The 10492-nt window shown below is 42.4% G+C and overlaps 2 protein-coding genes across 2 annotated transcripts; one reads left to right on the top strand and one right to left on the bottom strand.

Annotated features, from left to right (window-relative positions):
• The first annotated feature begins 2747 nt into the window (after nt 1-2747).
• On the top strand, nt 2748-4061 carry LOC117343398 (tetra-peptide repeat homeobox protein 1-like). The gene has a single exon (XM_033905740.1). The coding sequence runs from the start codon at nt 2748-2750 to the stop codon at nt 4059-4061; it is 1314 nt and encodes a 437-aa protein (XP_033761631.1).
• A 4549-nt stretch (nt 4062-8610) lies between these two features.
• LOC117344252 (probable palmitoyltransferase ZDHHC24) lies at nt 8611-9709 on the bottom strand. Its single transcript, XM_033906936.1, has one exon. The coding sequence runs from the start codon at nt 9535-9537 to the stop codon at nt 8716-8718; it is 822 nt and encodes a 273-aa protein (XP_033762827.1). The 5' UTR covers nt 9538-9709; the 3' UTR covers nt 8611-8715.
• Nucleotides 9710-10492: the final 783 nt, after the last annotated feature.

Here is a 10492-nt window from a genome sequence, read left to right on the forward strand (position 1 = left end):
CGACACTAATAATCATGTTTACTAAATACTCTTATATTATTAATTTAGTTAGTTTTGAAACTTTAAATGTGCTACACCTTCGACAAGAAAGATAGTATTTTTTATCAATTAAAAACACGAATAGACTATGTATTTTTCTTCAGGAATAAAAGTCACACGCTTGACATTATTACCACCCTCGGAAAGTTTCATCTTCTTATTTATCTTTAAAATTAAAGAAAAAAATAATTAATTGCTTCCCGAAAAAAATATATTTCGCTCCGCCTCCATATTGAATGAAATACTGATTGCGCATGCGCCGAAAACAGAAACAAAAACGAGTAGGAACCACATGGCGAGGCGAGGAAGGCAACATGTGTTAGCCTAACATCTCCAGAAAGAAAGAAGCATAAATTAGATTATGAAAGAGACCGAAGAAAGGGAAAGATTTCAATCGGAGACTGCATAGACCGGTGGAATTATAAACGACAATTGAATCGGAATTCATGCGGAAAAGACACAGTTGAGTTTTTGTTGGAGAGGCAAGTGTGTAACGTACACATGTACGTAGTGCAACGTTCGGTCTGTTGTCATCTTCTCTAAAAACTGTAAGCATATGATGCGATTGAATCAATGGTCAGGATTTCTTTTGTGATATGTAATGATTGCAGATTCACTATTTATAATTCACCCTGTTAAACTTGTTGATAAATCACACCTGTATCAATCCAGCGAAATGGGCCGAAGGGGTAACGCTCAGAAAAGTTTCGGTTCGTTGGCGACAACAGGCTCAGGATTGTGATTTTTTGCAACGGATAATATTGAAATGTTTATTTAGTTTTTATTTTCTGTTTACATTAAAACCTCGCAATTAAAAGTTGTAGTTATGTTAAGCAACAGGCAATATGTATAGTTGTCCCGGCCCAGCTAAATAAAGATAAGTCCACCATATTTGTTTTCTTCTGTTCCCGGTACCAGACGATCTCAAAGGTTCCTACCATCTCCCGTACCCGGTACCAGTCGCTCTCCTGTTCAAAGTTCCTACCATCTCCCGTTCCCGGTACCAGACGCTCTCCAAGGTTCCTACCATCTCCCGTTCCCGGTACCAGACGCTGTCCAAGGTTCCTACAATCTCTCGTTCAATGTACCAGACGCTCTCAAAGGTTCCGACCATCTCCCGTACCCGGTACCAGATGCTCTCCAAGGTTCCTACCATCTCCTGTTCCCGGTACCAGACGCTGTCCAAGGTTCCTACTATCTCCCGTTCCCGGTACCAGCCGCTCTCCTGTACAGGGTTCCTACCATCTCCCGTTCCCGGTACCAGCCGCTCTCCAAGGTTCCTACCATCTCCTGTTCCCGGTACCAGACGCTGTCCAAGGTTCCTACCATCTCCCGTTCCCGGTACCAGATGCTCTCCAAGGTTCCGACCATCTCCCGTTCCCGGTACCAGCCGCTCTCCAAGGTTCCGACCATCTCCCGTTCCCGGTACCAGACGCTCTCCAAGGTTCCTATCATCTCCTGTTCCCGGTACCAGACGCTGTCCAAGGTTCCTACCATCTCCCGTTCCCGGTACCAGCCGCTCTCCAAGGTTCCGACCATCTCCTGTTCCCGGTACCAGACGCTCTCCAAGGTTCCTACCATCTCCCGTACCCGGTACCAGACGCTCTCCAAAGTTCCTAACATCTCCAGTACCCGGTACCAGCCGCTCTCCTGTTCAAGGTTCCTACCATCTCCCGTTCCCGGTACCAGACGCTCTCCAAGGTTCCTACTATCTCCCGTTCCCGGTACCAGACGCTCTCCTGTCCAAGGTTCCTACCATCTCCCGTTCCCGGTACCAGCCGCTCTCCAAGGTTCCTACCATCTCCTGTTCCCGGTACCAGACGCTCTCCAAGGTTCCTACCATCTCCCGTACCCGGTACCAGACGCTCTCCAAGGTTCCTACCATCTCCCGTACCCGGTACCAGACGCTCTCCAAGGTTCCTACTATCTCCCGCTCCCGGTACCAGACGCTGTCCAAGGTTCCTACCATCTCCCGTTCCCGGTACCAGCCGCTCTCCAAGGTTCCGACCATCTCCCTGTTCCCGGTACCAGACGCTCTCCAAGGTTCTTACCATCTCCCGTACCCGGTACCAGCCGCTCTCCAAGGTTCCTACCATCTCCCGTTCCCGGTACCAGCCGCTCTCCAAGGTTCCGACCATCTCCCGTTCCCGGTACCAGACGCTCTCCAAGGTTCCTACCATCTCCCGTACCCGGTACCAGACGCTCTCCAAGGTTCCTACCATCTCCCGTACCCGGTACCAGACGCTCTCCAAGGTTCCTACCATCTCCCTTTCCCGGTACCAGCCGCTCTCCAAGGTTCCTACCATCTCCTGTTCCCGGTACCAGCCGCTCTCCAAGGTTCCTACCATCTCCCTTTCCCGGTACCAGCCGCTCTCCAAGGTTCCTACCATCTCCCTTTCCCGGTACCAGTCGCTCTCCAAGGTTCCTACCATCTCCCTTTCCCGGTACCAGCCGCTCTCCAAGGTTCCTACCATCTCCCGTACCCGGTACCAGTCGCTCTCCAAGGTTCCGACCATCTCCCTTTCCCGGTACCAGCCGCTCTCCAAGGTTCCTACCATCTCCCGTTCCCGGTACCAGCCGCTCTCCAAGGTTCCGACCATCTCCCGTTCCCGGTACCAGACGCTCTCCTGTTCAAGGTTCCTACCATCTCCCTTTCCCGGTACCAGACGCTCTCCAAGGTTCCTACCATCTCCCGTACCCGGTACCAGATGCTCTCCAAGGTTCCTACCATCTCCCGTGCCCGGTACCAGCCGCTCTCCTGTTCAAGGTTCCTACCATCTCCCGTACCCGGTACCAGACGCTCTTCAAGGTTCCTACCATCTCCCGTTCCCGGTACCAGACGCTCTCCAAGGTTCCTATCATCTCCCGTTCCCGGTACCAGCCGCTCTCCTGTTCAAGGTTCCTACCATCTCCCGTTCCCGGTACCAGACGCTCTTCAAGGTTCCTACCATCTCCCGTACCCGGTACCAGACGCTGTCCAAGGTTCCTACCATCTCCCGTTCCCGGTACCAGACGCTCTCCAAGGTTCCTACCATCTCCCGTGCCCGGTACCAGCCGCTCTCCTGTTCAAGGTTCCTACCATCTCCCGTACCCGGTACCAGACGCTGTCCAAGGTTCCTACCATCTCCCGTTCCCGGTACCAGACGCTCTCCAAGGTTCCTATCATCTCCCGTTCCCGGTACCCGCCGCTCTCCTGTCCAAGGTTCCTACCATCTCCCGTTCCCGGTACCAGACGCTCTCCAAGGTTCCTACCATCTCCCGTACCCGGTACCAGACGCTCTCCTGTACAGGGTTCCTACCATCTCCCGTTCCCGGTACCAGCCGCTCTCCAAGGTTCCTATCATCTCCCGTTCCCGGTACCAGCCGCTCTCCAAGGTTCCTATCATCTCCCGTTCCCGGTACCAGCCGCTCTCCAAGGTTCCTATCATCTCCCGTTCCCGGTACCAGCCGCTCTCCAAGGTTCCTACCATCTCCCGTACCCGGTACCAGCCACTCTCCAAGGTTCCTACCATCTCCCGTACCCGGTACCAGCCGCTCTCCTGTACAGGGTTCCTACCATCTCCCGTTCCCGGTACCAGCCGCTCTCCAAGGTTCCTATCATCTCCCGTTCCCGGTACCAGCGCTCTCCAAGGTTCCTATCATCTCCCGTTCCCGGTACCAGACGCTCTCCTGTACAGGGTTCCTATCATCTCCCGTTCCCGGTACCAGACGCTCTCCAAGGTTCCTGCCATCTCCCGTACACTGTACCAGACGCTCTCCTGTACAGGGTTCCTATCATCTACCGTTCCCGGTACCAGCCGCTCTCCAAGGTTCCTACCATCTCCCGTTCCCGGTACCAGCCGCTCTCCAAGGTTCCTGCCATATCCCGTACACTGTACCAGACGCTCTCCTGTACAGGGTTCCTATCATCTCCCGTTCCCGGTACCAGCCGCTCTCCAAGGTTCCCACCATCTCCCGTTCCCGGTACCAGCCGCTCTCCTGTTCAATGTTCCTACCATCTCCCAGCAGATTCTCCAGTTTAACTGGACGACACACGACAAATAAGGTATGGTCCTAATGACGGCACTTTCGGTTACTCTATAACCAAGTTAGATGTGAAGACGTTAACAATTTCTGTGACAGACAGACATTACAAGGTGACGTTTTGATTGACGTACAGAATGTAATAATATAATCTTTCACCCCCTTGGGGGTGAGACAGGGGAATCTCAACCCGAGGGGAAGATTCTTAAGTTGCAGAACACGAGACTTGCCGAGTGTATAGCAGCTTAAGTATCTTACCCCGAGGGTTGAAGTTCCTATGTCTCACTTCCAAGGGGATGGATGATTAATAGAATCTAACATGGGTCTGTTCCGTGGACAGGGATATCTCATCCCGTTTTAGAGTTCCGCCAGCAGCACGAGGCTTGCGGAGTGCTGGCCAAACAAACCTGTACACGAGGGTTGAGATATCCTTATTCGCGGAACAGACCCATGTTTATTTTTTTCGCACATACTTGCAAGTAACTGTAAGTTTTTTTTATGAAAGTTTTTCATTGTGCTATCTACGAAGTTCGTTGGAATGTGCGTCAAAAGTGACGACGTCATCATTTATGAAATGTTTATTCAACGTAAAATGATGACGTAACTTTATTGTGAGCAGCGTTATATAGCGCGTGCTAGCTGTCTTTTTGTATTTTGTCACGTCAACAATAACATAACACGTCACGGCAATAGTACAATGACGTCACTTCGACAATTCAATCATGTTACGTCAACATTTTCTTGAATTAATATAACGTCAATATTAGATACATAAGAGGGTAAACAAGGTAAGAGAAAAATAAGCATTCATCCCCATAGAAGTGAGACGGGGGAATCTCAACCCTCGGGTAAGATAATTAAGTTGCCAAACACGGGGTTTGAGATCCCCCTGTCTCACCCCAAGGGGATAAAAGATTCTATTAATATTTTCCCTAGCAACTGCGAGATAACCCTGTGAAGAATGAGAATGTTTTTGGGTTTTTTGGGGTTTTTTTTTCCTGTTTGTCCCCTTTTGTATCTTATAATGGCCGTTACACGTATGCAAGGACATGTTGACGTGACGTGCTTGAATTGTCAATCTGACGTCATTGTATTGTCGCCGTGACGTCATGACATTATTGGCGTAACGAAAGGCAATCGTTGAAACCGTGCAAAGAGCACATGTAGCTTGACTCAACCCTAGGGTGAGATAGGAAAATATCACAGCGGTAAAATTTTGTATGTCCAGTCCAGAGTAAAACAATAAATGGCGTGTCCTGCTCTACAAATTACAAGAAATGTTTGAGGACGTCATTTCTGACGCAACAGAAGGGCTGTAAGATTCGAACAACGGACGCGTGCTCATTCATCACGACGCTCTCATGAATCCTATATACGTACCCTAACGGTATATCGACGACCTGAATGGGGACAAGGTCACGGAATACGTAATGTATTGAATAGCCACGTAGATCTCATAATGGACCAAAGTCTTGACATCGGTACTATGGAGATACCCATAGTTTGTCGACGCACTGTTATCAACAAAATCCAGGGCCCCATAATTCTCTGACCGGTAAAAAAAATCCATCATCGAAATCAACAATGACTTCAAAGCACATTTTAAAGTACGAACAAGGAAAAGCAGCGACCTTCTAACGCTGGAAATGTACAGTATGTACAAAACAGTAATCGTTGTATCTACAATCATATTATAATAATAGATATAACTACCTCTGACGTGTAATGCTGGCAGTATGAGGAGAATAAGTGGAAATGACAGTAGACATACAGGACTTCTGATAATCGACTTTGGTGTCACCGCTTCGCAACTCACAAACGAATGTACAAAAATCACAACTGAACGAAAATTGAACGTACAAAACTCACAGCTGAACGTACAAAACTCACAGCTGAACAAACAAACTCACAACTGAACTAGAGGTACAAAACTCACAGCTGAACGTACAAAACTCACAGTTGAACGTACAAAACTCACAGCTGAAAGTACAAAATTCACAGCTGAACGTACAAATTCACAGCTGAACGTACAAAACTCACAGTTGAACGTACAAAACTCACAGTTGAACGTACAAAACTCACAGCTGAACAAACTCACAGCTCCCTCTTAACGCACAAACTCAAACTATTCACCATGATACCTATAGATAGTCTATGTTGTCATTAAAAGTAGTTCTGATATCTTAAGATACTATTTCATATCATATTTTCGTTGGAAAAGTTAATATTCTTCTGCAAATCGTAATTAATATTTAACTACTAGAAAGTACGAAATTAACTGTACATCTATCTTAACACGTCATAGGTTATCGACCTTTGTTATTGTAAGAGTTGTTTCCCTTTACTCGTGTGGCCACCGATGTGTCGTGAGTAGAAGATTTACTAGGTATTTAGGTAAGACCCTGTGTATGACCGTTGACCCTCCAGAGAAACTAACTAAGTGCTTCTTTGATATTGAGTGACATGTTATTGGAATGGTTTGTTGTGTCGAACGTTTTGGTATACTGATAAACACCAATGAAGTATTAACTGGGAACGATATGTTGATAGTGTGTGTAAGAAATTATCAAAGTGGTGTACTGAGATGCCTAATACAGTATTATTCAAATATTCTACCAAGGTATTGTCATCCACTTTTGATATGTTGGTACAATACTTATCTACGCGGATTCTACATTTTACTTTTTTTTTCAAGTAATGATACTATTTTTACCTTAAAAAAAAGACCTCCAAAACTTGTTTTCCTTCTTACGCCAATTGTAGTAATCTCGGACGGATACCTATTCAATTTTTTTTTATCTATTTAGGAAAATTTTTCATTTTTAAAATTCTAAATTGGTAAACTTCATTGATTCTAAATTCAATGCTTTCCTCTGTATATCCTCAGGAGCACTATATCTACCACAACAAATAAATTGTTTAAACGTTGTGTTCACCACATTTTATTGTGTGATAGGATAATCTAAGTGGTGATTGGAATTAAACATAAATTGTTTGTATACAAATGGGACCAACAACACATTAAAAAAAAGATAAACGCTATGTACTGAAAATGGAAGAATATCAATACTGATGACACTTACATACATTGTACAATGATGTACCGCCAGAAACCTACTGTAGTTATTCACAGAAAAAAAAATCATATTTAAAGACATGAAGTTAAGTTAAATGACAGGAGCCTCAGACGTGCTAATGTAGCAAATATATATATAAAACAATGTCAGAATACATGCTAGTATAACATATATTTTACCTTTCTAAGAGTACATACTCAACAGAGTAAGGCATAATTGGTCTGATTCTAAAAGTGTTAACTGTTAATGGATCATTTTTATCATTCTGTTATCATAATGTTATAATTCTGTTATAATTCTGTTATAATTATGTTATAATTCTGTTATAATTTTGTTTTAATCCTGTTATAATTATGTTATCATTTTTATCATTCTGTTATCATAATGTTATAATCCTGTTATAATTCTGTTATAATTCTGTTATAATTCTGTTATAATTTTGTTTTAATTATTTATAATTATGTTATAATTCTGTTATAATTTTGTTTTAATCCTGTTATAATTATGTTATAATTATGTTATAATTCTGTTATAATTTTGTTTTAATTCTTTATAATTATGTTATAATTCTGTTATAATTTTGTTTTAATCCTGTTATAATGATGTTATCATTTGTATCATTCTGTTATCATAATGTTATAATCATGTTATAATTATGTTATTCTGTTATAATTGTTATAAGTCTGTTATCATTATGTTTTAATTCTGTTATCGTTCTGTTATAATTATGTTTTTGTATTTTGTCAAAAACTAGTCAGAATATTTCAGAAATATAGCAAAATAACCAATTTATCTATCACCACTTCGATTTGAAACATCGGCAAGTTTCAACGAGGTGAATACAAAGGTCTGCTCTGATTGGTCAAAAATGGAAAACTTATATTTTCACTGCAAAATCTTATATCTTCACTGCTCATCGCTGCAGTGAAAATATAAGTTTTATTAGTTTGATAAATCTCTTTATTACATTTTTACCAGTGAATATATTTCACTGGCAAAAATGCAATAAACAGTATTATTTTTCTAAATCCATTTAGTTACACTTCACAGAAAGACGTAACAAGCTGATTTCAGGACGAATACCGAGACAAATATCCATATACATGTACACATTTTTTGTTTTTCTTTTAATAAAGCGATGAGTTAAATGGTGATTAGAAAGCGTTAATATTATAATAATACAAATAACTGAAAAGACAGCACTTAACAGAAAAGACAGCGTGTTAAATGTTTGGCTATAGAAATCCTTCAATGATGACCAAATTCCACAAACACATTTTTACGGATGATACATGAAGTACATTATATACCATACTGTAAATATGACGGATATATGATTTTAACCGGAGGTATTAGTAACTAGATCCAGGTGTCTGTGATGTTTTAGGGCTACTCTGTTCCGACACAGGTTTATATGGAGTGTAGTCTAGACATTAAAAACATACAATGCCGTATATGTATTTATCATTTATTATCAAACACATTCGAGTTCTCCAAGTTTTTGTTACACTTTGTATGTTCAGTGTTCAGGAATCATCTATTTTCAACATATTTAAGTTATTCCATTTATTCCATTTCAATCAGCCGAACTAAATACAATTCCATCGCCTGGCAAAGCAGAGTTCAAAAACGGTGACAGAAACACGAGAAATGAATGCTCCCCGAACACTTCCTCTACATTCCACTGTTGTTTCATACCGTAATTGTGTATCTCCATTTTCACCTCATATTTGGTCTGTCCGCTCCGTATCTGCATAATCTGGATAACGAGAAGCCAAATGAATAACACCGTCATAATTATCCCGGCCGAGCTGAGCGTGTACACAAATAATTCATAAGTGTTCAAGTACCCGAGGAGCCAACCCACATGTGGCCCAAGGAACCATATAACGTTCATCACACTGAAGCCTCCCGTAACGGAAGTGACGAAGTCAGAATTGAACAAATTACAATACAAGCCGGCTATCACCATGTACGTTACCATGACAACGTAGTAACGGTGGTTATGGTAACCGATACAGCCGGCAGCAAACCAGCAGTGATGATCCCGCTTCAGTATACATACTTTACAGACCTTACAGTGGTGTGATCGGGCGGGTGTATCCATCAAACACATACGACAATACTTCCAGCCACGAGGTTTATTTACAATACCGTAATCATCCCTGCGTGTCCTGAACGCGATATCCGTGGTCTTGAGCTTGTACATGTTTCCGTAGATACTAAATGCTAGCCAGCCGGCTACAATGTAGTGTAGCCATACGTAGCGGACAGTATCCGGTTCGTAGGAAGGAAGGACGAAAAATGCCTCGTACCACAGAAGAAAAATACCACCAACCAGGAAAATGTTGAACGCTATACTGTCACAGTGTTTACCGGTCATAGCCTTCAACTCCATGTTTTCTCCGCTCTGTCTTCACCTGTTGCTAACTTAACACACAATACCTCTATGTCCGAATCAATGACCATTACATAATCCTAACGGGACAAGTTCACACACATACACAAACGTCCAGTGGACAATTGTTTACCATTGTTTACCGGTACATGTGCTTACTTGCGAAAGTGCTTCCGGTATGTTATAACTAACAAGAAAAACACAAAGCCGGACTAAGAATACGGATCGCGTCGCTATTTACCCTATGTTTATCTAAGGTTTCCGTGTCTAAGACATCGATAAACATACAATCTATGCTGTCTAGGGCATAACCTGAGATTCTAATATTAGAATTTAGACCTGCACTGTGCAAATAGTGAACACTCTCAACAATATAGACTTGCACATGTCCTGAAAATTAACATATACTGTATTTGTCCCCGTCAAATAATAGATCTATATGTTGATTCACGATTCTTATTAAAACACGATCTTTACGTAGAGTTTTAATTAAAGTACATTTGGAAAAATGAATTGTAAAATCAGAATTTAATTAAAAATACATATACATGTAATTCATGCAATTACGTAGAAGTAAACTATATGCTTTCGGGCTCTTTGTTTGAGTATAAAACTGCTGTTTTTCAGTTTAAAAAACGCCAAATGGCTTTTGATTGTATATCCTTCTTAAATGATTAAGTAATTCTGATACACAACACAGGTCGTAATAAGATGCACAAGTTTGATATAAACTTTATTCCATCCCATTGTCATATAAGTATAACAAAGAGTCGAAGTAAACTATATGCTTTCGGGCTCTTTGTTTGAGTATAAAACTGCTGTTTCGGGCAGGGGATTGGAATTCGGAAACAAGTTTTGTAAAACTTTTATGGATTCGTTTCCAAGAGTTATCACTCACTTAATTATAATATTGATAATAAATAATATGTTGGCAAATGTTTGGAATGATTACAAA

This window comes from Pecten maximus, chromosome 15 (assembly GCF_902652985.1).
Source record: "Pecten maximus chromosome 15, xPecMax1.1, whole genome shotgun sequence".
In the NCBI taxonomy this organism is placed as follows: domain Eukaryota; kingdom Metazoa; phylum Mollusca; class Bivalvia; order Pectinida; family Pectinidae; genus Pecten; species Pecten maximus.